At 49.3% G+C, this 26,980-nt stretch overlaps 1 protein-coding gene across 6 annotated transcripts; it reads right to left on the bottom strand.

The window, feature by feature from the left end:
• Positions 1–26,980, bottom strand: LOC137439961 (uncharacterized). 6 transcript variants are annotated; one of them, XM_078769510.1, is made up of 6 exons: positions 26,780–26,980; positions 6,119–6,203; positions 4,946–5,910; positions 4,094–4,240; positions 1,927–2,075; positions 1–926 (listed from the first exon to the last, which is right to left on the bottom strand). In XM_078769510.1, exons 3-6 carry the CDS (start codon positions 5,750–5,752, stop codon positions 779–781), a joined length of 1,251 nt encoding a protein of 416 aa, XP_078625636.1. In that variant the 5' UTR covers positions 5,753–5,910; positions 6,119–6,203; positions 26,780–26,980; the 3' UTR covers positions 1–778. The 6 variants fall into 6 exon arrangements, with proteins under 6 accessions (XP_078625636.1, XP_078625635.1, XP_067992363.2 ...); XM_078769509.1 differs by having other exon boundaries at positions 4,085–4,240; positions 26,722–26,949; XM_068136262.2 differs by having other exon boundaries at positions 4,085–4,240; positions 26,780–26,949.

Below are 26,980 nucleotides of genomic sequence, written 5' to 3'. Positions count from 1 at the left end.
CTCAGCTCTGATTGGTATACGTTTGAGGGGACATACATACATACATACATACGGACAAACACTGTTCTCGACGGCTTTGCCCTTTGCGCTACGCTCTAAAAATCCAGTCCCATACCGAATAAACCATCAATTCCACTTTCTCGACATAAGAAAGACACATCTTGCCCCCTCGTGGCCAAAGTTAGGCATCACTATATGTGGAATCAAAGACAAAGAATTTTTTTCGTTTTCACAAGTTCGACGTTTGATAAAACCAAAGAAAATGTGAAAAAGAAAGAAAATTTTAAATTGATGAATGAAATGCTGATTTTTCTCCCCCAATTTTTTATTAATTTTTTTTGTCTCAGGTGCACGCAGGAGCTTGTATTTGGAATAGGACATGTAGGAGAATGACATCCTGAGACAATGACATATCAACATGGCACTTGCACCAAGGATCATGTGATTTGAAAAAACAAGTTTCCAGAAGGCCCAAACTAAAATTATGTTGGTATTTAAAAGGAATAACTGAGGAAGTGAATACCTACGAGTACTATTTAGCTTGTATACGACAGATAAATTATTGCAACAGTTACAAACAAGTAAACAAATAAATTGTCTAATAATAACAACTACAACACAAATACAGTGATAAATTACTTTCATGTTTTGCTTTAACAGAATTTCCGTCACATTACACTTGGACAGTCGACATTCTCATGTAATGTCATCAGCAAAGACAAGTAGAATAGCAGTGCACTGTGGGTAAAATTACGCTATATGAGTTTCCATGGTGATATCAGTGTCGGAAGACTGGGACTTTGGAGAAAGCGTTGAAAAGATCTTGATCTCGCTTCGCCCGCCGTGATTCGACCGCCCAGACTCTTATTCTTTGTCTGAATGCCTCCCGAGCCATTCTTCGCTCAATTGCCTTCCGATGCAACCATCTGTGGATGGAGGTCAAAAACATCGGATGAACCATGTGTTAGAGAAAGGAAATGCTCAGGAGGTGGGAGAGGAGATCATCTACACAAAGGAAGAATAATGTGGGTGAATGAGATAGAATGCATTTACAACAGATATCCTTGTAAACTGTAATCCTGGTGTTGGCTTAGCGGTTCGGGTGCCGGCTTGGGATCCTAGGATACTGGGTTCGTTGGCTTAGCGGTTAGGGTGCCGGCTTGGGATCAGAGGATCCTGGGTTCGTTGGCTTAGCGGTTGGGGTGCCGGCTTGGGATCAGAGGATCCTGGGTTCGTTGGCTTAGCGGTTGGGGTGCCGGCTTGGGATCCTAGGATACTGGGTTCGTTGGCTTAGCGGTTAGGGTGCCGGCTTGGGATCAGAGGATCCTGGGTTCGTTGGCTTACCGGTTAGGGTGCCGGCTTGGGATCCTAGGTTCAAATCCCGGTCGATCGCTGAATTAATGCCAGGGGGGTTGACTCAGCCTGTCATCCTTCCGAAGTCGACAAATTGAGTACTAGTTCACTGGTAATTCCCTGTGTGTTGCAAGAAGAGACTAACAGGGTTGGCGGCAGGAAGGGCATCCGGCCGTAAAACATTGCTTCAAAAAGGGGACCATGGTGCCCAAAAAAAAGGGGCCAATGGTGCACAAAAAAAGGGGCCCATGGTGCCCGAAAAATGCCAACCCCTGCTCTGCAGGGAAACATGGCCTCTAATATAAAATAGCTCTTACACGAAATCTAATAGCTTTAAGTTTAATAGCTCTTAGTAGCTCTAATCTTAAATAGCTCTATTAAAATAGCTCTTACACGAGGCTCGATCTTGTATAAGAAAAAGAAAAAAGAAAAAAAAAAAGGTGGTTTATCCTTGTAAACTGTAAAGTGTGTCTGGAAATCTGATCAGTGAGAGTTGATCATATGACGTGAGGTCATAACAGTCATGGCTATCATGGCAATATTGACAAGACATGGAGGGAGACTTTTGCTCACTCTCTGTATGCACGATGATTCTCCTCGGGGTCTCGTAAGACCTTCTCCTCCTCCACTTTCAGTGCCGCCTCTCGCTGCATTTTCCGCTCCTTGTTCTTCCCCCGAAGCCACTCGTGGAAGATTTCTTTGCGGGGCATGACCTCATTGACCTGTGGAAAGTTACTTTTTTTTTTTTTTTTAAACAAGTCGTCAATCGTTGGGTGCATGGGGAAGTGGAGGCTCTTGTGTTTTTCAGTAAGAAGATAAAAAAAACAGATTGTAACTAGAGAGTTCGTGGAACACCTTACCTCATGCAATGTTAAATTATATAATTCAATCGAAATAATTAATTCTGAGTTTTACTGCCGTTAACACAATGTCTTTTACACCACCCTATCAAACACGTTTATATTAGTTATTCATGCCTGTTGTAGGTAGGTGTCCTTCATGGTGTCCTTAAAAACAGCAATTTTCCTGTTGGGAATGATTTTCAATTTTGTTTGATTGGCAGACAGGCAGACATAGTAAAAAATATTATCTCACTCCTCTCCGTGCATGTTCGACAAATTCAGAGCCAAAGTATTGTAAAACGGCAGACTGGTCTTCCTGTTCATGTTCCGATTCGTGTTCAAAATAAAACTTTCGATTTAAATAAGTTGTTCCTCGATCATAAACTGACGTTTGTGGATGGACATACAGACGGACGGACAGACACAAGTGAACCAATTGCTTAACCCCGCTTTTCGCTCCACATACGTGGGGTAATTACATTGTATTCTGATTTCATGCATTTAAAATATATATTTCTGATGCTTGACTTGGCAATGCCTTATTCCGCAGACATTTGTTTAGCATTTCCCAACCAGCTCAAGCACCCTACAAACTCGATGGTAATCATGAAATACTTCCCCTGCACAGTCAACTTGTTGTGAGCCAACTCTTATGTTTTTGAAGGTTTTTTTTTCTTTGTTACAATATGGCTGCCAGGCCATGTGAGTGATGACATCATAAATTTATATTCTCTAAAATAATTGCTGCGTAGATCACGCTCAAGAAATTTGAAACTTTCAAAAATTTCAGTTGTCCCTGTCGAATTATGATGTCATAATTAAGGCACCAATGACATCATTGTTAACAACAGTTATTCCCCATGTGGAGTTCTTTACAATGAGCTACGTTTCAATTTTTTCCATGCAGCGGTTTTGGAGATATAGAGGTGCAACGTATTTCATTTTTTTCAAGATGGTGCCTGTACCACATGACCTATGACGTCATGATTATCATTAAAATATTCTGAAGGAGGAGGCGCTCGGATGGTGAAAATTTTGTGTCCATCAGACGAACAGTTGCTGATAAAAAAAAATAATCATAATGATCGGAAAATCAACTGAAAGACCTGCCTGGATGAGCTCATCATCCTCACCGTAATTCACTGACCGGTGTTTGTTTGTGTGTTTGTTGCCCTACTTCTACAGTTCTGGGCTGATTACATCCATACCTGCTACATAGGATCAGCATGACCCCAATTCGTGTATAGGGGTGTGTTGTTTTAATCTGTGTTGGTGGTTATGGGAGGGGAGGGGAAGGATGCAATTGTCTATGTAAATGTGTATCGTGTAGCGCCGCCTCCAGGTGAGAGACGGTATTACAAGTCCCACCCTTTCCTGTACAGTATTGCTGTCCCCACGTTTTCCTGTGCAGTGACGTGTTTTGAATTATAATCAGTCGGCATGTTTTTGCTTCATGCACGTAACCCAGGATATATATTTTTTCGGGTGCAATTGAGGCAGCTGTCAGTTACCTATACACTGCCCAAATAAAGGTATTTACCAGAAGAGCTTGTTGAAGAGCCTGTAGGGTAGGTACTCTGCTAGTTTTTCTCAAATCACAATCTCACATGGTCAGATTGTCATTTGTCCTTGGTCCAGCGAAGAGAATGACAAATGTAAAATATAGGAGTGGAACTGATCGGAAGCCTTTAAATACATATCAGTGAGAGACCTCACAAACCATGTTGCAATTTAAGTTGCAAAGCTTGTCAACATCACGTCTTGGTCCTCAAAACGTAAACCGAGGAAATGAAGACAGACACTTTGGGCCCCGGGAGGGCCCTCATACTCCCCTCTGATACCCATCAAAGGAGATTACAACAAATGAAAATCCATGAATAAAAACGTACATCTCCTACCTTCATCTCTTCCTCAACCCGACGTTTTGCTTCCTGGAGTTTTCTTTCCTGCACCATCTGGAGCCTCTTCCGTTGAAGCCAGGTGTGAAAAGCAGTCTCCCGACTGATTAAGTATGCCTCTCCTTCTCTGCTGAGCTCCTCTTCTTCCTGTAAGCATTCCATCGGTAATAATAACAAAGGTTGCCATTCGTAGTCGAAGATGGCCGTTCACATCAGACGTGTAAACATCTGGGTGCGCGATTCATTTTCTTTACAGTGCAGGAGCTGCTGTCCGCACAATCACACTCAGGTGTGCTACATGACACAGCTCCAGGATCAGAACACTTGCGTTACACACGAGCAGAGCCATCACCCCAGAAGGTGATCCACCAATCGGCTAACAAGTGGGTCCTACTTACTGTAAGCTAAGCAGAGGCATTTGGAGGAAGCAAGCTCGCCTAAGGTCTTGGCCCACCCATGAATCAAACCCAAGTGTGTAATGCGTGAAGGCAGGTCATTCGACCCCTTACTTTCCGGCCTGCAAGTTGTTAGACCAAGCATGATTTTTTCCACGTAATGCTGAAAAGCCATTCACATAAAGTGAGGAAGAGGGTGGTGGGGGGAATTTTTTTTTTTCTATATGGAGAAGGGGGCTTGGAATATGGAGGAGAAAACGAAGAAGCTTTTGGAGTAAGAGAGGAGAGGACATAAGAATACATATGATGGAAATGGGGAAATGGGGGTCAGAATTCCAACATTTTTTGCATTTGTAGTATCTAGGTGGCCCCCCGAGTACATCGTTTACCACTGGGCAAAATGTGTAAAGATGTATTAAGGATCAAGGTGGGAGTGCTGCACCAAGTTCTGATTCACCTCACAAGGATGCCTCTGCTTCTTCTGCATACTACCCGGTCTGCACGATGACAAAGGCCGCGGCAGACCCCCGCTGCAAGCCGACTGTGTATGCAACTGGGTCGTCGTCTGTGGATTTCTTATTCCGACAGCACCGCCAGCTGTACAGGGCCGTGGTTGGAGCGGTGTGTGCTTGCATATCAACTCCCCATTCAGTACCTCAAAGGTGGACCTTTCATTACAGAAACCACCTCGGTTGCTTCCCTGACGTCTTAAGTCACCGAGGCTCACACGCTCAAACTTCCCATCTCTTTCCAGCACGACATCCATGGATGAGACAACAGGATCCTTGATTTCATCAGTGTTGGCTAATGTCTTCCGATTTCTTAATCCTTTTGGACGCGATAGAATCTCGAGGCCTGCCACCCTATCCTCAACAAGTCTCATCGGCACTTCTTCATAACTTTTGTCTCTTGCATCAACATGAGTTTGGGAGACTATGAGATTGTCAAGATCAGATTTGAATATGAAGGGACAACAGTTAACCTTTGACTTCCTGTGACACATGCACCGTTCTCGCTTGTTTGTTCGATTCTCTGTTTCATTCTGTGCTGCAGAACCTTCTCGAAGCTCCTTGCCGTTCTCTTCTTCCTTCTCTTTATTGTTCCAAATTTTACCTTCGCCATCTTCCTTTCTGCATCCTGACACCAATCTTTTGTCGATGCCATTATGTAGCTCCAGCACTTCATCTCTCTCTATCACCTTGACCTCATAACGCTTCCAAGCCACTCTAGTATCCACATGTCCTTGTTCTTCCATAACGTCCATCGCAGTTTTTCTTTCAGATTTTTTTTTCTTCAAAACCGTCTGTTGACTTTTAAGGTTTTTTTTACTTCATCACCTTTCTCTTCTTCTTCCTTTTCATCATCAGCATCCTGACACCGGAGTTCTTTATCAATAACTGCTTCATCGTCCCCCTCGGAGTCCTGGAACAGAATTTAACGCAGAGAATGAAATGTGTTACCTCCACAATGAGATGAGGCCCTGCTGGCACAATGGTGGGTTAATATTGGTGAGAAAAAGAAGTTTCCTTTTTCCAATCCATGCACACAAGGCCCATTGCTTGTACTTTACAGCACAAGGTTTTGCAGTTCTAAATCTGACCATTAGAAAACATGTGGACGGTGTTCTTACCTCTGATTCCTCTTCAAACTCATCTGGGTATTCATCAACAATGCTCTCTTCGTTCTGCCTCCTCTCCAACCTCACGTCCTTGGCCCTGCAGACAAGCAATGACACACATACTTTTTTCAGATACATGAGACGACACCAAAGTTGATTTTCACATAAACACAGCTGAAGAGATTGGGGAAAGTGACGTCACTTCCCACTGCACTCTGGGTACCAGTGACGTCATCTTTACGACTTACGACGTTGCTTTTCTCTCCGCACACAGCGGAGCAATCAAGGAGGAATTTCCTCCTCCCCATGGATACCAACCTATGGGCTTTATGACTTGCTATTAGAATAATTTTACTCTCAAGAGATCTGCCTATAATAAGCAGGATTGGATGAACAGTTGATTTTAGAAGAAATAAATATGGAAGAGTGATATAGAGAAGGAAAAGCAGGGAATTGGGTATGGAGAACAAAAAAAAAAAGGAAGGAAAGTTGTGAAGAAATAGTAGTAATGAGTGGAAGGAAGGGGGTTTATGGCTTAAAAACCCCAAAATGGAACTACAAAGAGCAATAAGAGATTGCAGACCATCGCTCAGACTTGTTTCATGTGGTGCTGGGTGCTGGTGTGTTTGTGTGGTGTGTAGACGATGCATTGACGACTTAAGGTTAGCTTCATAAAGTGGACCTTTTCGGTTTTATTGTATAGGTTGATGCTCCAATTGTATGTATTTTATAGGCATACTCATGTTGTAATTGCACAAACTTCATAGATGTACTCACATTCTAATTGCACATACTTTATAGACGTACTCATATTCCAACCGTACATATTTTATAGACATACTCACATTCCAACTGAACATACTTTATAAACGTACTCACATTCTAATAGTACATACTTTAAAGACATACTCACCTTCTAATTGTACATACTTTATAGACGTACTCACCTTCTAATTGTACATACTTTATAGACGTACTCACATTCTAGTCGTACATACTTTATAGATGTACACATTCTAGTCGTACATACTTTATAGATGTACTCACATTCCAACCGTACATACTTTTTAGACGTACTCACATTCCAACTGTACATGATTTATAGACGTACTCACATTCTAATAGTACATACTTTATTGATGTGCTCACCTTCTAATAGTACATACTTTATTGACATGCTCACCTTCTAATAGTACATACTTTATTGACGTGGTCACCTTCTAATAGTACATACTTTATTGACGTGTTCACACTTGAATAAATACATACTGTCGTGCTCAGACGGTTTAACACCACCTCTAAACGGATGGGCCAAACAGGCTTTAAACACACTCCGAGGCTCTGTTAAATTAATGGCGATTTTATGCTCGTGCACACGGAACTGAGGAAAATCACGAAAACCTTAAAGCTTTTAAAACCAAATGGGTTTATTCCTGAAACACAACAAAATAACAAGAGAAGATCAATTCAATAATAACTATTTACAATGAGGTAAACAACGGCAAAATAAATTATATAAAAACTAAGGTGCCTCACTCCAGTCACAAGCACAGACAGGGAGAGGGACAAGACCGGGTGACTTATTTATGGTAGTAGTGGGGGAGGGGAGGATGGGTGCGGAGCAGGCGATGAGGAGGTGAGGGGCAAGATTATGGGCAGGGTGACGAGAAGACAGCAGGAAGACGAAGAGGTGATGAGGACCAGCAGAACGATCAACAGGCAGCGGGCAGCCGAACACAGGCCCAGGGTGAAGGCAGACAGGCAGGATGACTTCCTTAAAGCTCTTCACATTCTTAACACACTCCGATCTCCTCAGACCTCTCTCAGTTCTCCTCACAAACAGCGAGCTCCTCAGCACACTGAACACACCCGATGCAGGCTCTTCCCTCGTCTCCTTTGGACTCCATGAACACTCACGCGTCACAAGCTCTTCGCCTTCTCCTCAGAACTCTCGCAATCCTCTCAGAACTGTTCCCGCTTCTCTGAACACCAAATCGAGAGCTACTGGTTCCTCCCTCTTCTCTCTTGATAACTCTCCGCCCCTCCAGACGTTGGGCACCACCCCCTTCGGGAGACGATCATAGCTCTGCCCCCTCTCTCATTGCCTGTCGGAGTCCCATTGCTATCTGCCTCATTCTTCTCTGCTCTAAAGAGCTGTGTCCCGGTGCACCCGGCGGACGTTTACAGGAATGTGTGTACGCACATTAAATTAACTTAACACCTCGTTATTTATTGCAAAGCATCACCCTCTGTATGGTGCACATTCAAACAGACAATCCTTAAGCTGACACGTCACTACTTATTACACCAAGATTGGCTTCCTACTCGCACACGAACCATACTACTCTATCCAGTTCCGCCAGTTCTGTCTCTTCTAAGGTAATCTCTAACCTTCTCCACCCCACCTCCCTCTCTCTTCCCCACCCCATAAACATAACAATACTTTATAGATGTACTTGAAAAAGGTTGAAAAGACCACAGCATGTAATACTAGCTACTACATTGTATACGGGTAATTACATGTTACGAACAGTTTACCTGCCCTTCGGGTGGATGGAGCAAGTACATTATTTGATGATCAGCAAGGTATATGCTGTAAATGAATCCTGATGGATGTTTGTGTGGTGTGATTTTAAAATCTCCATCACTGCTTTGTGTGGTTGTGGTTGTTTTGTGTGGTGGTATCTTTGTGTGATGTGTCCACAATGTATTGACGACGTAAGGTTATGTTCACACAGAGGGCAAACAGACCCTTTTGGTTTTATTGTATTGATTCACATTCCAATCGAATAGATTTTATAGACGTAATCATGTTTCGTACTTTCTAGATGTTTGCAGTTCTAATAATACGTACTTTATAGATGCATTCATGTTCGTATTACTACTACTACTACTAATCCGCATGCCCAGCTACAGGGCATAGCGACCCCTTCGAGGAGTGAGGTGGGTTGACCCTCCTGCGCTTCGTTCTCTTGGGACAGGGAGAGCGTGAAGTCAGGGTAGGAATTTGTAATTTGTTCCAGGATGCCGCGATAGCTCACCTACTCTACACGAAGGACACTGTGGGTCCCTTAATGTCCACCAATTAATGTCGACAGACAAGATGCCCAGTTTAACGTCCACCCAAGGGACGGTACAAACATATATACACACACACACACACACACACACACACACACACACACACACACACACACACACACACACACACGGCTCATGCAAGAGATAGGATACAGAACAGACCAGGACACAACATAAGGCCGAGAAAAATATATTTCCGGTCTCTGGTCAGCAAGCGCATCGATGTTGACCCTGCGCGTCAACAATTTTTTTTTTTTTTTTAATTTCCAACGGTATCAACAACAGCGCGCACCTGTTGTTGCCGGGCCGACGCGCAATCTCGGGAAATACGGGTCTGTGAGGGTCGCCATTTTTATCGACGTTCGCGCACGGTTCTCCCCTACAAAACCACGTTTAGTTTGTCCAAATACAACCAGCCGTTCCAAAGATATGAGTAGTTTTGTGTACCGTGCCGTCATGAATCCAATCGGCTGGATATTGTCATTTATTGAAACGAAGACGTTCTTTGTCGGGTTCGTGTGAGGCAACCAGAAAGCCTTGAGAGCTGCAGGTGGTCTCGTTAGTTAGGCCTGGATCCTATCTCGTTTGTCATGAAGTTGTAAGTGTCTGTGATAACCTGGTGGACTGGGAGAAGAGATCGTGGGAGACCATCGGCCTGTTAGACCACTTACGCATGCGCAGTGTTGACGCGATCGACGCATTGGAATGTTTGACGGTACGGCGAGGCGATCTCGAGAACGAAATGGCAGTCTATAATATGCTTGAAGAACTTAATGATTTTCAGAATAAATACATTTTAAAATAACTTAAGCTTGTGTTCATTATTTACAAAAAGGCCTACCAGTCCCATTGGCTGTCTTTAATTTCTCTCTGGACGGCGCCACGGCAGATGAGGACCGCAAAGCATGAGGACACAAAAAACAACACCTTTATATGTGCAATCCATGCTTTTCAAAAAAACCAAAAAAAAAACCCGCATCAATTCTGGAACTTTGGTCTGACCAGAGACCAGCAATATATATTTTTCGGCCTAATAAGGAGAACAGCAGGATAAAGAGGAAACGCCAACAGCAGGGTAGAGAGAGAAGGTAAACATGGATGGACAAACAAGGGATGCAGCCAACAATGATGGTTGGGGAGAACACAAGGGGTGAACAAGATGAATACATAAGGAAATTTTGAGAGGGTGGGATTGGTTTAACAGGTGTAGAAAAGAGATCATGGGTTTGGATGGGGACCTGAGATGGTGGTGGACAGTGTCATGTATGAAGCTGCAAATATTCACTGTTGTATCCCTCCGCCCCAGCTCGGATGGACGCTGCAGTTAATCGGGCCTGTATCAGCAGAGTCAATAAACGTGTGCTACAATCGATCGTAGTCTGTCGAGATACCTTACATGGCGACGAGGATAAACATCGAGACCATGACTTCTTTTGGCCATATCGATGAATTCGACCCTCATAGTACTAAAGCGCGGCGTTACGCGCGCTGCTTGTGAGCAAGGAGGAAGCGGACAAGCGGTAACATATAAACGTCTTTATTGTAAGACTACACTGTAACACTGTACTGTCCCGGGCTGGGCGCCCGGTGTATATCATGAGGCCACGCCTACCCCTGGTGCGTGGCCACCGCCCACTTGGTGCGCGGAATGATGTCACCACGCCAGTGGGCTTTTGTGTCCGCCACACGCGCCCCCCCAGAATTCCCGCGCACCTGGAGGGCCAGTTTGCGGGGCAGACGAATGACCCGGCCGAAGCGCCCCCTGGCGATCGGCGGCGTCCGGGGTGCAGGGATGCCAGGTGGGATGCCCCTGGCTGCCCCTGGGATGGGTGCAGGACCGGGGGGCGGCGTGGCGGCGGGGCTGGGCGGTGCCGGGGGTCCGCCCGCAGGAGGGCGGCCCCGACGTGGGGGTCGGGCCACTGGCGGTGGATGGTCCACATCGAGGTGGGCCGGCTTGAGGCGGTCTACCGAAACGCGGTCAGGAGTACCGCCGATGTCCAGGGTGAAGTGCTTCGCCCCGGTCTCCAGCACGCGGAAAGGCCCGTCGTACGGGGGCCGCAGTGGTGTCCGATGGGCATCGTGGCGGACGAAGACGTACTCCGCCGTGCGAAGCTCCGGGGCGACGTGCGTCGGTGGGTGCCCGTGGCATGCCGTTGGCACCGGGGCGAACCTCTGGGCGGTCTCTTGTAGAGCGGAGCGCTGCTGTGCCGCGGCCCATGGTGCCGTGGAGTCGGGGAGGAACTCGCCCGGCACCCGCAGCGGTTGCCCGAAGACCAATTCCGCCGCGGATGCGCGCAGGTCCTCCTTGGGCGCCGTCCGGAGGCCCAGCAGGACCCAGGGGAGCCTGTCGACCCAGCCGCCGTCGCGGAGGGTGGCCCGGAGCGCGGCCTTCAATGAGCGGTGAAATCGCTCACACAGGCCGTTAGCCTGGGGATGGTAGGCCGTGGTTCGGTGCAGCCGGACCCCGAGCCCCTGCGCAACCGCCCCCCAGAGCTCCGAGGTCGGATGAGATGTCTGAGGGGGCGCCGAACCGGGCGACCCAGGTGGCGATGAAAGCCTGCGCGACATCGGCCGCCGTTGTCGACGCCAAGGGCACGGCCTCCGGCCACCGGGTGGTGCGGTCCACCATGGTGAGGACGTAGGTGAAACCCCGCGAGGGGGGCAGAGGTCCCACCAGGTCCACGTGGACGTGGTCAAACCGGCGTTCCGGCACCGTGAACGGGGCCAACGGGGCCTGGGTGTGCCGGTGCACCTTGGCGCGCTGGCACGCGAGGCACGTCCTGGCCCAGCCGCGGACGGCCTTCCGGAGGCCATGCCAGACGAACTTGTCGGCGATCAGCCTTTGGGAGGCCCTCGCGCCCGGGTGGGACAGGCCGTGGATGGCGTCAAACACCTGGCGCTGCCAGCCCGCGGGCACGATGGGGCGAGGACGCCCGAGGGAGACGTCGCACAAGAGGGCCGCGCCCGCGCCGTCAAACGGCACCTCGGTGATGCGGAGGCCCGTGACGGCGGTCCGCAAGGCCTGGACGTCGGGGTCAGCGGCCTGGTCCGCTGCCATCCGGGCATAGTCGATGCCGAGGTGGACTGCGTGGGCGACGGCCCGGGAAAGGCAATCCGCCACCGGGTTGTCCTTCCCCGCGACGTGCTGGATGTCCGTCGTGTACTCGGACACGGCCGAGAGGTGACGCTGCTGCCGGGCCGACCACGGCTCGGTGACTTTGCCCATCGCAAAGATCAGCGGCTTGTGGTCGACGAAGGCAGTGAACGCCCGGCCCTCGAGCAGATGGCGGAAGTGCCTGACCGCCAAGTGAAGTCCGAGCAACTCGCGGTCGAAGGTACTGTAACGGCGTTCGGGCGGGCGAAGCTGCCGGCTAAAGAACGCCAGCGGTTGCCAAGCTCCACGCACCCATTGCTCATGCACTGCGCCCACCGCATAGTCCGAGGCATCGGTGGTGAGGGCGATCGGTGCATCGGGCGCCGGGTGCGCGAGCATGGTGGCGTTAGCCAAGGCGAGCTTCGCGCCCGTGAACGCCGTGTCCATCTGCTCGGTCCAGGTAACGTCGCCTTTGCCCGGCTTACCTCGGAGAGCTTCGTGCAGGGGGCGCAGGAGCTGGGCGATACGGGGCAGGAACCGATGGTAAAAGTTCACCATGCCCAGGAACTCCTGCAGCCCTCTGATCGTGCGGGGGCGCGGAAACCCCTTCACCGCCTCCACCTTGGCCGGTAGGGGGACGGCTCCGTGCCTGGTGACACGGTGCCCCAGAAAATCGATTGTGGCGGCGCCGAACCGGCACTTTGCGGGGTTCACAATCAGGCCATGCTGGCCCAGGCGTTCGAAGAGCGTGCGGAGGTGGCGTAGGTGCTCTTCGCGGGACGCGCTGGCGACGAGGATATCGTCCAGGTAAACGTAGACAAAATCCAAGTCGCGCAGGACGCTGTCCATCAGTCGCTGGAACGCCTGAGCCGCATTCTTCAGACCGAAGGGCATGCGCAAGAACTCGAAGAGTCCGAATGGCGTGATGACGGCCGTCTTCGGGACGTCCTCCGGCCTGACGGGGACCTGATGGTAGCCGCGTATGAGGTCCACCTTCGAGAAGAAGGACCTGCCCGCCAAACGGGCGGAAAAGTCCTGAATGTGGGGGATGGGGTAGCGGTCGGGAGTCGTGGCGTCATTGAGACGGCGATAGTCCCCGCACGGTCGCCATCCCCCGCCGGGCTTCGGCACGATGTGCAGCGGCGACGCCCAAGCGCTCTCTGAGCGCCAAACGATGCCGAGTCGCTCCAGGGTAGCGAACTCCGCTTTTGCCACCGCCAGCTTCGTCGGCTCGAGGCGGCGTGCCCGGGCGTAGACCGGTGGCCCGACGGTGGGGATGTGATGGGCCACCCCGTGCTTGACGGCCCCCGCCGAGAAGGTGGGCCGCGTGAGGGCCGGGAAGCCGGCGAGGAGGCGGGTGAATGCGTCCGCTGCCGGAAGCGTACAGACCAACGTGGCCGGAACCGAATCGTTCGGCAAGCCGCTTGGCAAGCCGCTCGTTGAGCTGGGCAACGCACAAGCGAGCGAGCTGAACGTCTCGGTCTGGACAAGCCGTCTGCGCTTGACGTCGACCAGGAGCCCATTAGCGCACAGGAAGTCCGCGCCAAGCAGTGCCATGGGCACGTCGGCGGTGACGAACGTCCATCGGAAAACCTGCCCTCCAAACCGCAGAGAGAGGCAGCGTTTTCCGTACGTACGGATGGGCGTCCCGTTCGCGGCAAGCAGCGCGGGGCCCCCACCCGCGGCGTGCTTGTCTGACGTGCCGGCGGGAATGACACTCACCTGCGCTCCCGTGTCGCACAGGTAACGGCGCCTGGAGAAGGTGTCCGTTATGAACAGCAGGCTGTTCGAATGGCCGGCGCTCATCGCCACTATTGAGCGCCGGCCCGGGCGTTTCCCGACCCGTTGAAGGAGCACGGCGGATGACACCGCCGAGCTTCGTGGCCGAACTTGGCGTGGAACCAGCACCAGGTGGTGGAGCTGGAGGAGCGCGGCTGGCTCCGCCAGGCCGGTGGAGTTGGCGGGTTTCCCCGCGGTGGCGGTTTTCGCCGCGGCGGTGGGCGGGGCGTGGCGGCGTTCACGAGGTGCATATCAGCATGCTGCTGAACATCAGCGTGCTGTAGAAGCTGATGCTGTGGAACATGCTGCTGAACATCAGCGTCGAGGGCCGTGACGGCCACGCCGACGCTCGCCCGCATGTCCGAAGCGGCGAAGTACCTGTCCGCCTCGGCCGCCAATGCTCGGGGTTCCGTTAGCTCGGTCCCGGCCAACGCGAGGCGGACCTGCGCTGGAAGTTGGCGCCGGAAAAGCGCCCGGAATAGCGAACCGGGGGCTTCGTCGCCCAACAGTGACAGCATATGGTCCATTCGGACCGACGGGCGCGTCTCACCGAGCTCGGGGAGATCCAGGAGGCGGTCGGCCCGTGCGTCGTCCGTAAGGCCGAACGTGGCTAGGAGTAGCCGCTTGAGTGCCTCGTACTTGTGGCCGTTCGGTGGGTGGCGAAGGACGGACACAACTCGAGCGGCCGTGCCGGGCCCGAGGGAGGCGACGACGTGGCAATAGCGCGTGTCATCGCCGGTGAGGCGCCGAAGCTGAAATTGGGCTTCGGCCTGGACGAACCAGACTTCGGCCTGAGCCTCCCAAAATTCCGGAAGTTTGACGAAGTCGGCCATGGCGATGGCGTCGCGTGTGGAAGGATCGCTCCAGCAGATCCAACGTCGAGGGTCACCAGTAAAGCGCGGCGTTACGCGCGCTGCTTGTGAGCAAGGAGGAAGCGGACAAGCGGTAACATATAAACGTCTTTATTGTAAGACTACACTGTAACACTGTACTGTCCCGGGCTGGGCGCCCGGTGTATATCATGAGGCCACGCCTACCCCTGGTGCGTGGCCACCGCCCACTTGGTGCGCGGAATGATGTCACCACGCCAGTGGGCTTTTGTGTCCGCCACAGTACAGCGGATAAGCTCTCATATTTTAACAAATTGTGCATTTTTTGAGAAAAGCATGAAATTTCTAGCATAGTTAGTATATACCATAAGGTTTATTTTCAGATGTGGAGGGAAGTCAGATTTGACCTCTGAGGACCGTGAGAGGTAAAATCCAAAATGGCCGCCAGTCCAGCGGGTCTAATGTTCAAACGCGCTTCTAGGTGTCATTTCCAACTAAATTGGGGATGCCCATTCATTTGGTGATACTTTTGAGATCGCCAGAACTCAAGGACATGCATTTAGGTCACGGTCAAGGTCAAATTACGTTAAATATCTATTTTTATGATACTGCAGTTGGAACTGCTATTGGAAAAAGTTCATTTGAACTTTTAAAACTTTATTTTTTCAGGTACAGGGATAGGTACAGAACACCCAAAGATCAGAAATGATGGAAAAAAAGTGTTTACACTGCAAGGAATGATGCAATAACCTCTGAAAAAATAACTGTAGTTAACCAAGTATGTCCACCAAAGCTTACATTAAATCAAGTGCAATGATGAAAATTGGTAATGATCTAAATCTAACAGTCTCCAGAACAGAAGCACAGAGCAGTGCACTTGAATGCAGCTTTGGCACACTTGCAGCGTCCAGTGCACCCTTTCTTGCAGCCACAGTCGATCAATTCATGGCACGATTTTGATGCTTCAGGAAGAGTGGTCCAAAGAGGCTGCCACCCAGTTGTCTCCTTTGTCCAGCCCCAGTCAGGTGGGTCTGGCATCTCTGGATCCATGACCAATGCCTGGTTACAACAGTTGGCCTGGTAGCAAGTGCGCTTGATGTGCTGCTTGAGTGTTGCCTGGGTTGGAGGAATGTTCTCTAGAGTTCTACACTTCTGTGTGAAGAGCTGTTTCCTGGCATCATTCACTTCCGTGCTCTCACTGGTTCTATCGTACATCAGCACCACAAATCGCTCGAGCAGTAACATTGAGCCTTCACTGACCTCACTTGGCATGCCTAGGAGTTCATTGAAAGCATCATTCACCTCTGGGCATCCCCAATTTAGTTGGAAATGACACCTATAATGTTTTTCTACACTATTTGTTTCCAAAATTAAGCGCGTTTGAACATTAGACTTTGTGGACTCGCGGCCATTTTGGATTTGACCTCTCACGGTTCTCAGAGGTCAAATCTGACTTCCCTCCACATCTGAAAATAAACCTTATGGTATGCACTAACTATGTTAAAAATTTCATGCTTTTCTCATAAAATGCACAATTTTTGTGTTTATCTGCTGCACTATCATGAGGGAGATTTTGACACATATTCTGAGCGGTTGTCTTTCTACTTCGAGGCGAACGGCATCGTGACGGAAGCCCGGGTGAAGGCCGTCTTCCTGTCCGTTTGCGGAGGTGAGACGTTCACACTCGTTAAAAACCTGATTCGGCCTCGGACAATCCAGGAGCTCACGTATGCAGAGCTCAAGGCCGCTTTGAAGGAACATTGTAATCCATCTCCTTCAGTCATCCTGTGTCTGTTTAATTTTTACATGTGCAGACAGCAGCAAGGTCAGTCGATCGCAGACTTCATTGCACACCTCAAAAAACTATCACATCTGTGTGAGTTTGGGGACACGATCGATGACATGCTTCGTGATTTGCTGGTGGTTGGCATGTCCGATGACCGCACTCGTAGACGCCTGTTTGCTGAGAGAAGACTGACGTTCCAAAATGCCAGAGACACCGCCATTTCCATGGAAAGTGCTGAACGCAACGCTACAAGCATCGGTGCCACTCGCTCGTCTGGTACCAGCCCTGCTCTGAATCGGTTGGATCATGATCAGCCAAAACGTTGGAACAAGGCTCCTCGTCAGAAGCCAGTGCAGTCTCAAACACCAACAAATGTTTTCGGTGCAAAGGAAAGCACCCTCCGGAGACGTGTCGCTTCAAAGATGCAACCTGCCATTTCTGTTCGAAAACTGGCCATATTGCTCCAGCTTGCATCACTCGCAAATCTGGAAAAGGGAAAGCTGCTGACAAGAAGATTCATCAGTTTATCGGTTCGGAGGAACCCGAGCTTGACCAGGTGAGCTCTGTTTCCGACAACTCAGAATCGTATGACCTGCTTCATATTGATTCTCACCATAAGCGGGACCCTCTTCTTGCCACTGTTGTCGTCAACAATCGACCATTGCAAGTGGAGGTCGACACTGGTGCGGCCGTCTCTCTCATCAGCCATGCTGTTTTCACAAACCTGTGGAGTGATGCTGACCGACCCCATCTGAAACCTACTACATATGGACTCTCCACCTATACAGGTGATTAGATTGTTCCCTGCGGTACATGTGACGTCACAGTGGGCTACGATAAACGTGAGTTTCACCTACCCCTGATCGTCATTCCTGGAAAGGGCCCTTCCTTACTCGGGAGGAACTGGTTGAGCATAATTCGACTGAAGTGGAAAAGCATTCATCAACTCCGGGCAGCCAACGTTTCTCCTACCGCAGCATACACACTCAAAAATGTGCTGGATACGTACCCGGATGTCTTCAAGGATGAGCTTGGAACCTTGAAAGGACATATGGCTAAACTCAGTGTTGACCGGGATGCCAATCCTATATTTTGCAGAGCTCGCCCAGTCCCTTTCGCCCTGCATGAGCGGATTGACAAGGAACTGGGTCATCTTGAAAATCTTGGGATCATCGAGCAAATCCAGTATGCCAAATGGGCGGCGCCCATCATTCCAGTCATCAAATCGGACCAGTCCATCCGCATATGTGGAGATTATAAAATGACCGTGAACAGGTGTTCTTCATTGGATAAATATCCAATCCCGAGGATCGAAGACCTCTATGCTCGTCTCAGGGGAGGCAAGACTTTTACGAAACTCGATCTCAAATCCGCCTATCTACAGCTCCGCTTGGACGAGAATTTGAAACAGTATCTTACCATCAACACACATCGTGGGCTGTACAGGTACCACCGACTCAGTTTTGGAGTGAAATCTGCACCTGGAATTTATCAGCGTGTCGTGGACAGTTTGTTTGCCGCCGAACGCAACGTCATTTGTTACCAGGATGATATTCTGGTTACTGGTCGTACTGACGCGGAACATCTACAAAACCTGGATAGAGTTCTGAAGAAGATTTCGGACTCCGGCCTACGTTTGCGTCGAGACAAGTGCAAGTTTATGGTGCCATCAGTCACGTACCTGGGTCATACGATTGATGCCGAGGGTCTACACCCGACAGATGAGAATGTCCGAGCTATCAAGGATGCTCCTGCTCCACGAGACGTGACCGAATTGAAGTCATACCTCGGTTTGCTTCAGTTCTATGGTCGTTACAGCCCGAATGTGACCGACGTTTTGGGCCCCCTTTATCGGCTTTTGAGGAAAGGAGTCTCCTGGAGCTGGGGGTCTACTGAACAATCAGCATTCCAGACCTCTAAGGATCTGCTCAAATCGTCCAATGTTCTCATTCATTTTGATCCAGAGAAGGATCTTGTGCTGACATGCGATGCCTGTCGGTATGGGGTGGGGAGTGTATTATCACACGTGATGCCTGATGGTACGGAAAGACCTGTTGCATTTGCATCCAGAACGTTGTCACCGGCAGAGAAGAACTATTCCCAACTTGACAAGGAAGGATTGGGAATCGTTTTCGGCGTCAGCAAATTTCGCCAGTACCTTCTTGGACATCATTTCACGATTCGCACTGATCACAAACCGCTGATCAGTCTGTTTGGTCCAACTAAGGCGACATCTGACACACTACCACCCAGGATCATCCACTGGTCCCTGTTTCTCGCTGCTTATGACTACACCATATGTTATAAGCCCGGTTGGTCTATCACAAATGCAGATGCCATGAGTCGGTTACCCATTCCAGAATCCGTTGATGATTCGCCTACACCAGGATCCATTATCGCACTGATGGATCATCCGGAAGATTGTGCTGTCGATTCCGGCCAGATCCGCACCAATACTCGACGAGACCCCGTTCTGTCCAGAACTGTCCAGGCTGTACAGCTTTGATGGCATTTGCTACCTGAGGGTGACCCAGCTTTTGCGGCTTTTAAAGCACGTAAAAACGAACTCAGCGTGGAAAATGGTTGCCTACTCTGGGGATGTCGTGTCGTGATCCCGGAAAATCTACGTTCCAGGGTCATGGATGAAATCCATGACTGTCACCCCGGGATTGTAAAGATGAAGTCACTCGCTAGAAACTATGTGTGGTGGCCGAATCTTGATGCTGATATCGAACATCATGTTCGACATTGTTACCCCTGCCAGAGCACCCATAATACACCTGCGAAAGCGCCACTGCATCCCTGGGAATGGCCCAGCGAACCGTGGCATCGCCTACATCTCGATTATGCCGGGCCTATTAACGGCAGCATGATTCTAATAATTACGGACGCGCACACAAAATGGATTGATGCCTATGTGACGCGTGGTACTATGTCAGCCATTGTCATCGAAAGACTCAGACGCTGTTTCGCCACTCATTAGTACATGGTGTTATGTAGAATTATTATATGTAAGTGCAAAATTTGCTACACAAGTGGGACCAATGTTTTTTTGCAGAATACATACAAAATGTGTAGTTTAAGACTGTAGAAATTAGAATACATACAAAATTGCAAAACATGGCGGCCATTTTGAAAGTCAAAATGGCCGCCAAAGACGCCATTGAAAAAAATGGAACCAACTCAGGTCTTGTTGCCTAGGGTATAATGATTCCAAAAAACATTGGTTCCACTCGTGTCGCAAATTTTGCACTACAATGACACAACACCATGTACTACATGGTCTGCCCAGGATGATCGTGAGTGATAACGGTTCGTGTTTTTTCAGTTCCGAGTTTGCCGAGTTCACACGTCGGAACGGCATCAAACATAGGTAAGTTTGTCAGCCCACATCACCAGGCTTCAAATGGCTTGGCCGAACGATCCGTGGGAATCATCAAATCCGGATTGCAGAAACTTCAGGAGGGAACCCTGGAAACAAAGCTTTCTCGTCTCCTGTTCAAATACCGCATCACGCCACAATCAACAACCGGTGCAGCTCCGTCTGAGTTATTGATGAAACGACACGTGAGATCGACACTTGACAATCTCAAACCAGACATATCATCAAACGTTTATCAGAGCCAGCTTAATCAAAAGTTGGTGCATGATAAGTCGTCCAACAGTCGCTGTATTAACATTGGAGATCCAGTGTTTGCCTGAAATTTTGGTGCAGGTGCGACGTGGCTACCGGGGGACATCATCGAGAAGCCAGGTCCACTGTCCTGTGTGATTCGCCTGCAGGACGGCCGCGAAATTCGTGGACATCAGGACCACATAACCTACCGTCACTGTGAGTCGATGGAGCCTGCAGCATCGTCACAGTCAGGACAACAGTTCGACCCGCCACTGCCGGAGATCGTCGCGGCCGCTCCAGCCGGCTCGGATGCCCCGAAAACCTCTGCCAACGCTACACCCTTCGTGGAGACCAAAGGAATCAGATCGGACTCTGTATCCACTGGTACACCGCCACCCAAAGGAATCACCTTGGGCTCTGTATCCACTGGTACACCGCCACCCAAAGGAATCACCTCGGGCTCTGTATCCACTGGTACACCGCCACCCAAAGGGATCACCTCGGACTCTGTACCCACTGGTACACCGCCACCCAAAGGGATCACCTCGGACTCTGTATCCGCTGGTACACTGCCACCAAAAGGGATCACCTCGGACTCTGTATCCAGTGGTACACCGTGACCCAAAGGGATCACCTCGGACTCTGTACCCACTGGTACACCGCCACCCAAAGGGATCACCTCGGACTCTGTATCCGCTGGTACACTGCCACCAAAAGGGATCACCTCGGACTCTGTATCCAGTGGTACACTGCCACCCAAAGGGATCACCTCGGACTCTGTACCCACTGGTACACCGCGACGCTCAATGCGTGAGAGAAAAGCACCCGACCGGTTGAATCTTTGAAGATGTTTTTTTTCACGTTGACACGTTCTATTTTCACTTTGACACATGTTCTATTTTAACGTTGACACATGTTCTATTTTCACGTTGACACACGTTCTATTTTTACTTTGACACATGTTCTATTTTAACGTTGACACATGTTCTATTTTAACGTTGACACATGTTCTATTTTCACGTTGACACATGTTCTATTTTCATGTTGACACACGTTCTATTTTCACGTTAACACACGTTCTATTTTCACGTTGACACGTTCTATTTTCACGTTGATACACGTTCTATTTTCACGTTAACACACGTTCTATTTTCACGTTGACACACGTTCTATTTTCACGTTGACACACGTTCTATTTTCACGTTGACACATGTTCTATTTTCACGTTGACACACGTTCTATTTTCACGTTGACACACGTTCTATTTTCACGTTGACACACGTTCTATTTTCACGTTAACACACGTTCTATTTTCACGTTGACACATGTTCTATTTTCACGTTGACACATGTTCTATTTTCACGTTGACACATGTTCTATTTTCATGTTGACACACGTTCTATTTTCACGTTAACACACGTTCTATTTTCACGTTGACACGTTCTATTTTCACGTTGACACATGTTCTATTTTCACGTTGACACATGTTCTATTTTCACGTTAACACACGTTCTATTTTCACGTTGACACATGTTCTATTTTCACGTTGACACACGTTCTATTTTCACGTTGACACACGTTCTATTTTCACGTTAACACACGTTCTATTTTCACGTTGACACATGTTCTATTTTCACGTTGACACACGTTCTATTTTCACGTTAACACACGTTCTATTTTCACGTTAACACACGTTCTATTTTCACGTTAACACACGTTCTATTTTCACGTTAACACACGTTCTATTTTCACGTTGACACATGTTCTATTTTCACGTTGACACACGTTCTATTTTCACGTTAACACACGTTCTATTTTCACGTATTTTCATTATTCTCATAATCGTTTGCACTCATATTTTCACATGTTTTGGAAATGTTGCTTTTGAAATGTCAATTCTGGAAATCTAGCACGTATTGCTCTTGGTAATTTTGGACTTAAAGGGGAGGATGTCATGTATGAAGTGCAAATATTCACCGTTGTATCCCTACACCGTGACCGCATTGTATCCCTACGCCCCAGCTCGGATGGCGCTGCAGTTAATCGGGCCTGTGTCGGCAGAGTCAATAAACGTGTGCTACAATCGATCGTAGTCTGTCGAGATACCTTACAGACAGCCATCTTGAACACCTGGAGAGAAGAATGAGATAAAAGAGTGTGGTAGGTGGTACCACAGGTGGGAAAAAGAGGAATACATGGGTGGAGGTGAGCAATGGTTCTGGATTTAGACAGATGAGGGTAATAAGCACACCTGGCGGGGTGAGGGTAATAAGCACACATCTGTACACGTCCCTTAAAAAACTAAAATATTAAAATATTTACATCATAACAAAACAAAGGATGCATAGATTTCTCAATACCTGTCTTCTTCCTGAATGTACATATTGGTCCCCTCATCGATCTCCTCCCATCTACTCACTCTTGTTACCTGCGTGGTCTGCCACCGAAGGTGGATGGAGGTTATGTTTTCATCCCTGTCTGTCTGTCTGTCTGTCTGCTTGTGAACAGGATATCTTAAAAACTTGTGGACTGGTTCAGACGAGATTTGGTGGATACCTTGGCTGTGACAAGAACGAAATGATGATTTTTTTTTTGAAAATCCGGATCTGGATCTGAGGATTATTTAAAATGATTCTTCACCTTTGTGAGACAGGGCTAAAGGGATATACAGCAAGATATCTCAAAAAGTTATGGACAGATTCGGACAAAACTTGGTGAATGAGTCGGTTCGGTGACAAGAACAAGCCGATTCGATTTTGGTTCAGGTCCAAATCCAGATCCGGCCTATCAGTGGGATACAAAACGTAAACTGTTCAGCATCGTGGAGGTATGTGCTCTACCTCGTAACGTCCTAGTTTATGCCTGCACTCCCTCCTCTCACACACACACACACACACACACACACACACACACACACACACACACACACACACACACACACACACACACACACACACACACACACACACACACACACACACACACACACACACACACACACACACACACACACACACACACACACACACACACACACCTGTGAACCTTGTCATTTGTAGAAGATGGAAGCTCTGGAAGATCCTGGGCCTTGGAGTCCCACGACTAGAAAGTCTTTAATAATGAAAAATATCCAAGAATTTTATGACCCGTCAGTCGCCATGTCCACAAAAAAGATGGTGGAGGAGAGAGAGGGGGGGGGGGGGGTGCCTGCCCAGCACCCCAAATTGAGCACGGGGGGGGGGGGGGGGGCAAACTTACACCCAGTACCACAAATTCAGTACAGGGGGGGGGGGGGCAAACTTACACCCAGCACCACAAATTCAGCACAGGGGGGGGGGGGGGGACTTACACCCAGCACCCCAAATTCAGCACCGGGGGGGGGGCAAACTTACACGCAGTACCCCAAATTCAGCACAGGGGGGCAAACTTACACCCAGTACCCCAAATTGAGCACAGGGGGCGGGGGGCCTTACACCCAATACCCCAAATTGAGCACGGGGGGGGGGGGGGTGGGCAAACTTACACCTAGTATGCCAAATTCAGCACAGGGGGGCAAATTTGCACACAGCGCCCCAAATTGAGCACAGGGGGGGGGGCAAACTTACACCCGCACCCCAAATTGAGCATGGGGGGGGGGGGGAAACTTACACCCAGCACCCCAAATCGAGCACAGGGGGGGGGGGGCAAACTTACACACCCAGCACCCCAAATTCAGCACAGGGGGGGGCAAACTTCAACCCAGTACCCCAAATTCAGCATGGGGGGGAGGGGGGGGGACTTACACCCAGTACCCCAAATTCAGCACAAGGGGGTAAACTTACACCCAGCACCCCAAATTGAGCACAGGGGGGGGGGGGGAACCTACACCCAGTACCCCAAACTCAGCACAGGGGGTCAAACTTACACCCAGTACCCCAAATTGAGCACAGGGGGGGGGGGGGGGGGAACTTACACCCAGTACCCCAAATTCAGCACAGGGGGGCAAACGTACACCCAGCACCCCCAAATTGAGCACAGGGGGGGGGACTTACACCCAGTACCCCAAATTCAACACAGGGGGGCAAACGTACACCCAGCACCCCAAATTGAGCATGGGGGGGGGGGGGGGGAGAGGAAACTTACACCCAGTACCCCAAATTGAGCACATGGGGGGGGGGGGGGGGAACTTACACCCAGTACCCCAAATTCAACACAGGGGGGCAAACGTACACCCAGCACCCCAAATTGAGCACGGGGGGGGGGGGGGCAAACTTACACCCAGTACCCCAAATTCAGCACAGGGGGGGGGGGGAACTTACACACAGTACCCCAAATTCGGCACAGGGGGGGCAAACGTACACCCAGCACCCCCAAATTGAGCACGGGGGGGGGGAGCAAACTTACACCCAGCACCCCAAATTGAGCACGTTAAAGCAAGTCAAAGGCCCTCATTCATCCACAAAATGTACAAAGGAAAGATTGTTTCATTCATTCCTGAAAACAGGATACAAGTTCGACTTAACGATACACATTGACGCCTTTTAAAGTTAACAGTTGTTGGCGCGTGGATTCCAATAAACTTTTAAAGGCGAACAAAATAAACGGCTTTTTCCTTCGTCGTGTGAAAAAAGTACGGAAAGCGAAACTACGACATTTTGGCAAAAAAGAAAGGTGAGAAAAGACGTTTTTTTTGCTGGAACAGCAAAACTCATTTACACGTGTAAACATTCCAAACCACAGGTGAAGAAGAAGACCCTCGTTCCTTGAGAGCCACGGATACCTGTTGTGTGCTGTGTTTACCTGTGGTGCATTACCAAACCGTGTCAGAAGCAGATTATCGCCAGGTCTGCACTCAGGATTATCTCGAGCGGGCTGAACGTGCCCCCATCGGATCAGGGTGACAGCAAGGACATATCAGCGTGACTAGGACATATCAGCGTGACTAGGACATATCAGCGTGACTAGGACATATCAGCGTGACTAGGACATATCAGCGTGACTAGGACATATCAGCGTGACTAGGACATATCAGCGTGACTAGGACATATCAGCGTGACTAGGACATATCAGCGTGACTAGGACATATCAGCGTGACTAGGACATATCAGCGTGACTAGGACATATCAGCGTGACTAGGACACATCAGCGTGACTAGGACATATCAGCGTGACTAGGACATATCAGCGTGACTAGGACATATCAACGTGACTAGGACATATCAGCGTGACTAGGACATATCAGCGTGACTAGGACATATCAGCGTGACTAGGACATATCAGCGTGACTCGGACATATCAGCGTGACTAGGACATATCAGCGTGACTAGGACATATCAGCGTGACTAGGACATATCAGCGTGACTAGGACATATCAGCGTGACTAGGACATATCAGCGTGACTAGGACATATCAGCGTGACTAGGACATATCAGCGTGACTAGGACATATCAGCGTGACTAGGACATATCAGCGTGACTAGGACATATCAGCGTGACTAGGACATATCAGCGTGACTAGGACATATCAGCGTGACTAGGACATATCAGCGTGACTAGGACATATCAGCGTGACTAGGACATATCAGCGTGACTACGACATATCAGCGTGACTCGGACATAACGGGGTGACTCGGACATAGCGGGGTGACTAGTACATATCGGGGTGACTAGGACATATCGGGGTTACTAGGACATAGCGGGGTGACTAGGACATATCGGGGTGACTAGGACATATCGGGGTGACTAGGACATATCGGGGTGACTAGGACATATCGGGGTGACTAGGACATATCGGGGTGACTAGGACATATCGGGGTGACTAGGACATATCGGGGTGACTAGGACATATCGGGGTGACTAGGACATATCGGGGTGACTAGGACATATCGGGGTGACTAGGACATATCGGGGTGACTAGGACATATCGGGGTGACTAGGACATATCGGGGTGACTAGGACATATCGGGGTGACTAGGACATATCGGTGACTAGGACATATCGGTGACTAGGACATATCGGGGTGACTAGGAAATATCGGGGTGACTAGGACATATCGGGGTGACTAGGACATATCGGGGTGACTAGGACATATCGGGGTGACTAGGACATATCGGGGTGACGAGGACATATCGGGGTGACTAGGACATATCGGGGTGACTAGGACATATCGGGGTGACGAGGACATATCAGGGTGACGAGGACATATCAGGGTGACTAGGACATATCAGGGTGACTAGGACATATCAGGGTGACTAGGACATATCAGGGTGACTAGGACATATCAGGGTGACTAGGATATATCAGGGTGACTCGGACATATGAGGGTGACAAATGTTATCGGATATTTTCCTCCTTATCTGTCCTATCTGCTCCATACCTGCCGCGAGTCCGCCCTGTTTATAACCGGATACACACCAACTTTATCCCGATGTTTAATCGCTGTGATTCATCACCTCAAATCGAGAGCGTTTCCCCTCCAGCACAGGTAACTTTTCAACACGTGTTGCTTACCGGGTGACGACCACCCGTCTCGTCTCCATTGAAGTTTCCAGGTGAAGAGACCTTCAAAGAATCACCGTTAACGACCACGACTACTTCCATAACTGACACGGAATTGTCATATTGCCCTTTAAACCTCCCTGGAGACGAGCGCCTCACCTCGCCGGACAAGCATTCCAGCGTTATGGTAACCACACGACCCTTTTTGACGTC

This window comes from Myxine glutinosa, unplaced genomic scaffold (genome assembly GCF_964187855.1).
Source record: "Myxine glutinosa unplaced genomic scaffold, kmMyxGlut1.1 SCAFFOLD_2826, whole genome shotgun sequence".
NCBI lineage: Eukaryota > Metazoa > Chordata > Myxini > Myxiniformes > Myxinidae > Myxine > Myxine glutinosa.
Note: the sequence above shows the minus strand (reverse complement) of the source record. Positions and strands in the feature narration are given on the sequence as shown.

Excerpts from the sequence above, each read along its gene's own strand:
- LOC137439961 (XM_078769509.1), bottom strand. The coding sequence starts at position 5,752 with ATGGACGTTATGGAAGAACAAGGACATGTGGATACTAGAGTGGCTTGG. Across the intron at positions 4,241-4,945 it reads AGCAGAGGCATCCTTGTGAG|GAAGAAGAGGAGCTCAGCAG; the intron begins GTGAATCAGAAC and ends GAATGCTTACAG. Across the intron at positions 927-1,926 it reads AATCATCGTGCATACAGAGA|ATGGTTGCATCGGAAGGCAA; the intron begins GTGAGCAAAAGT and ends CTCCATCCACAG.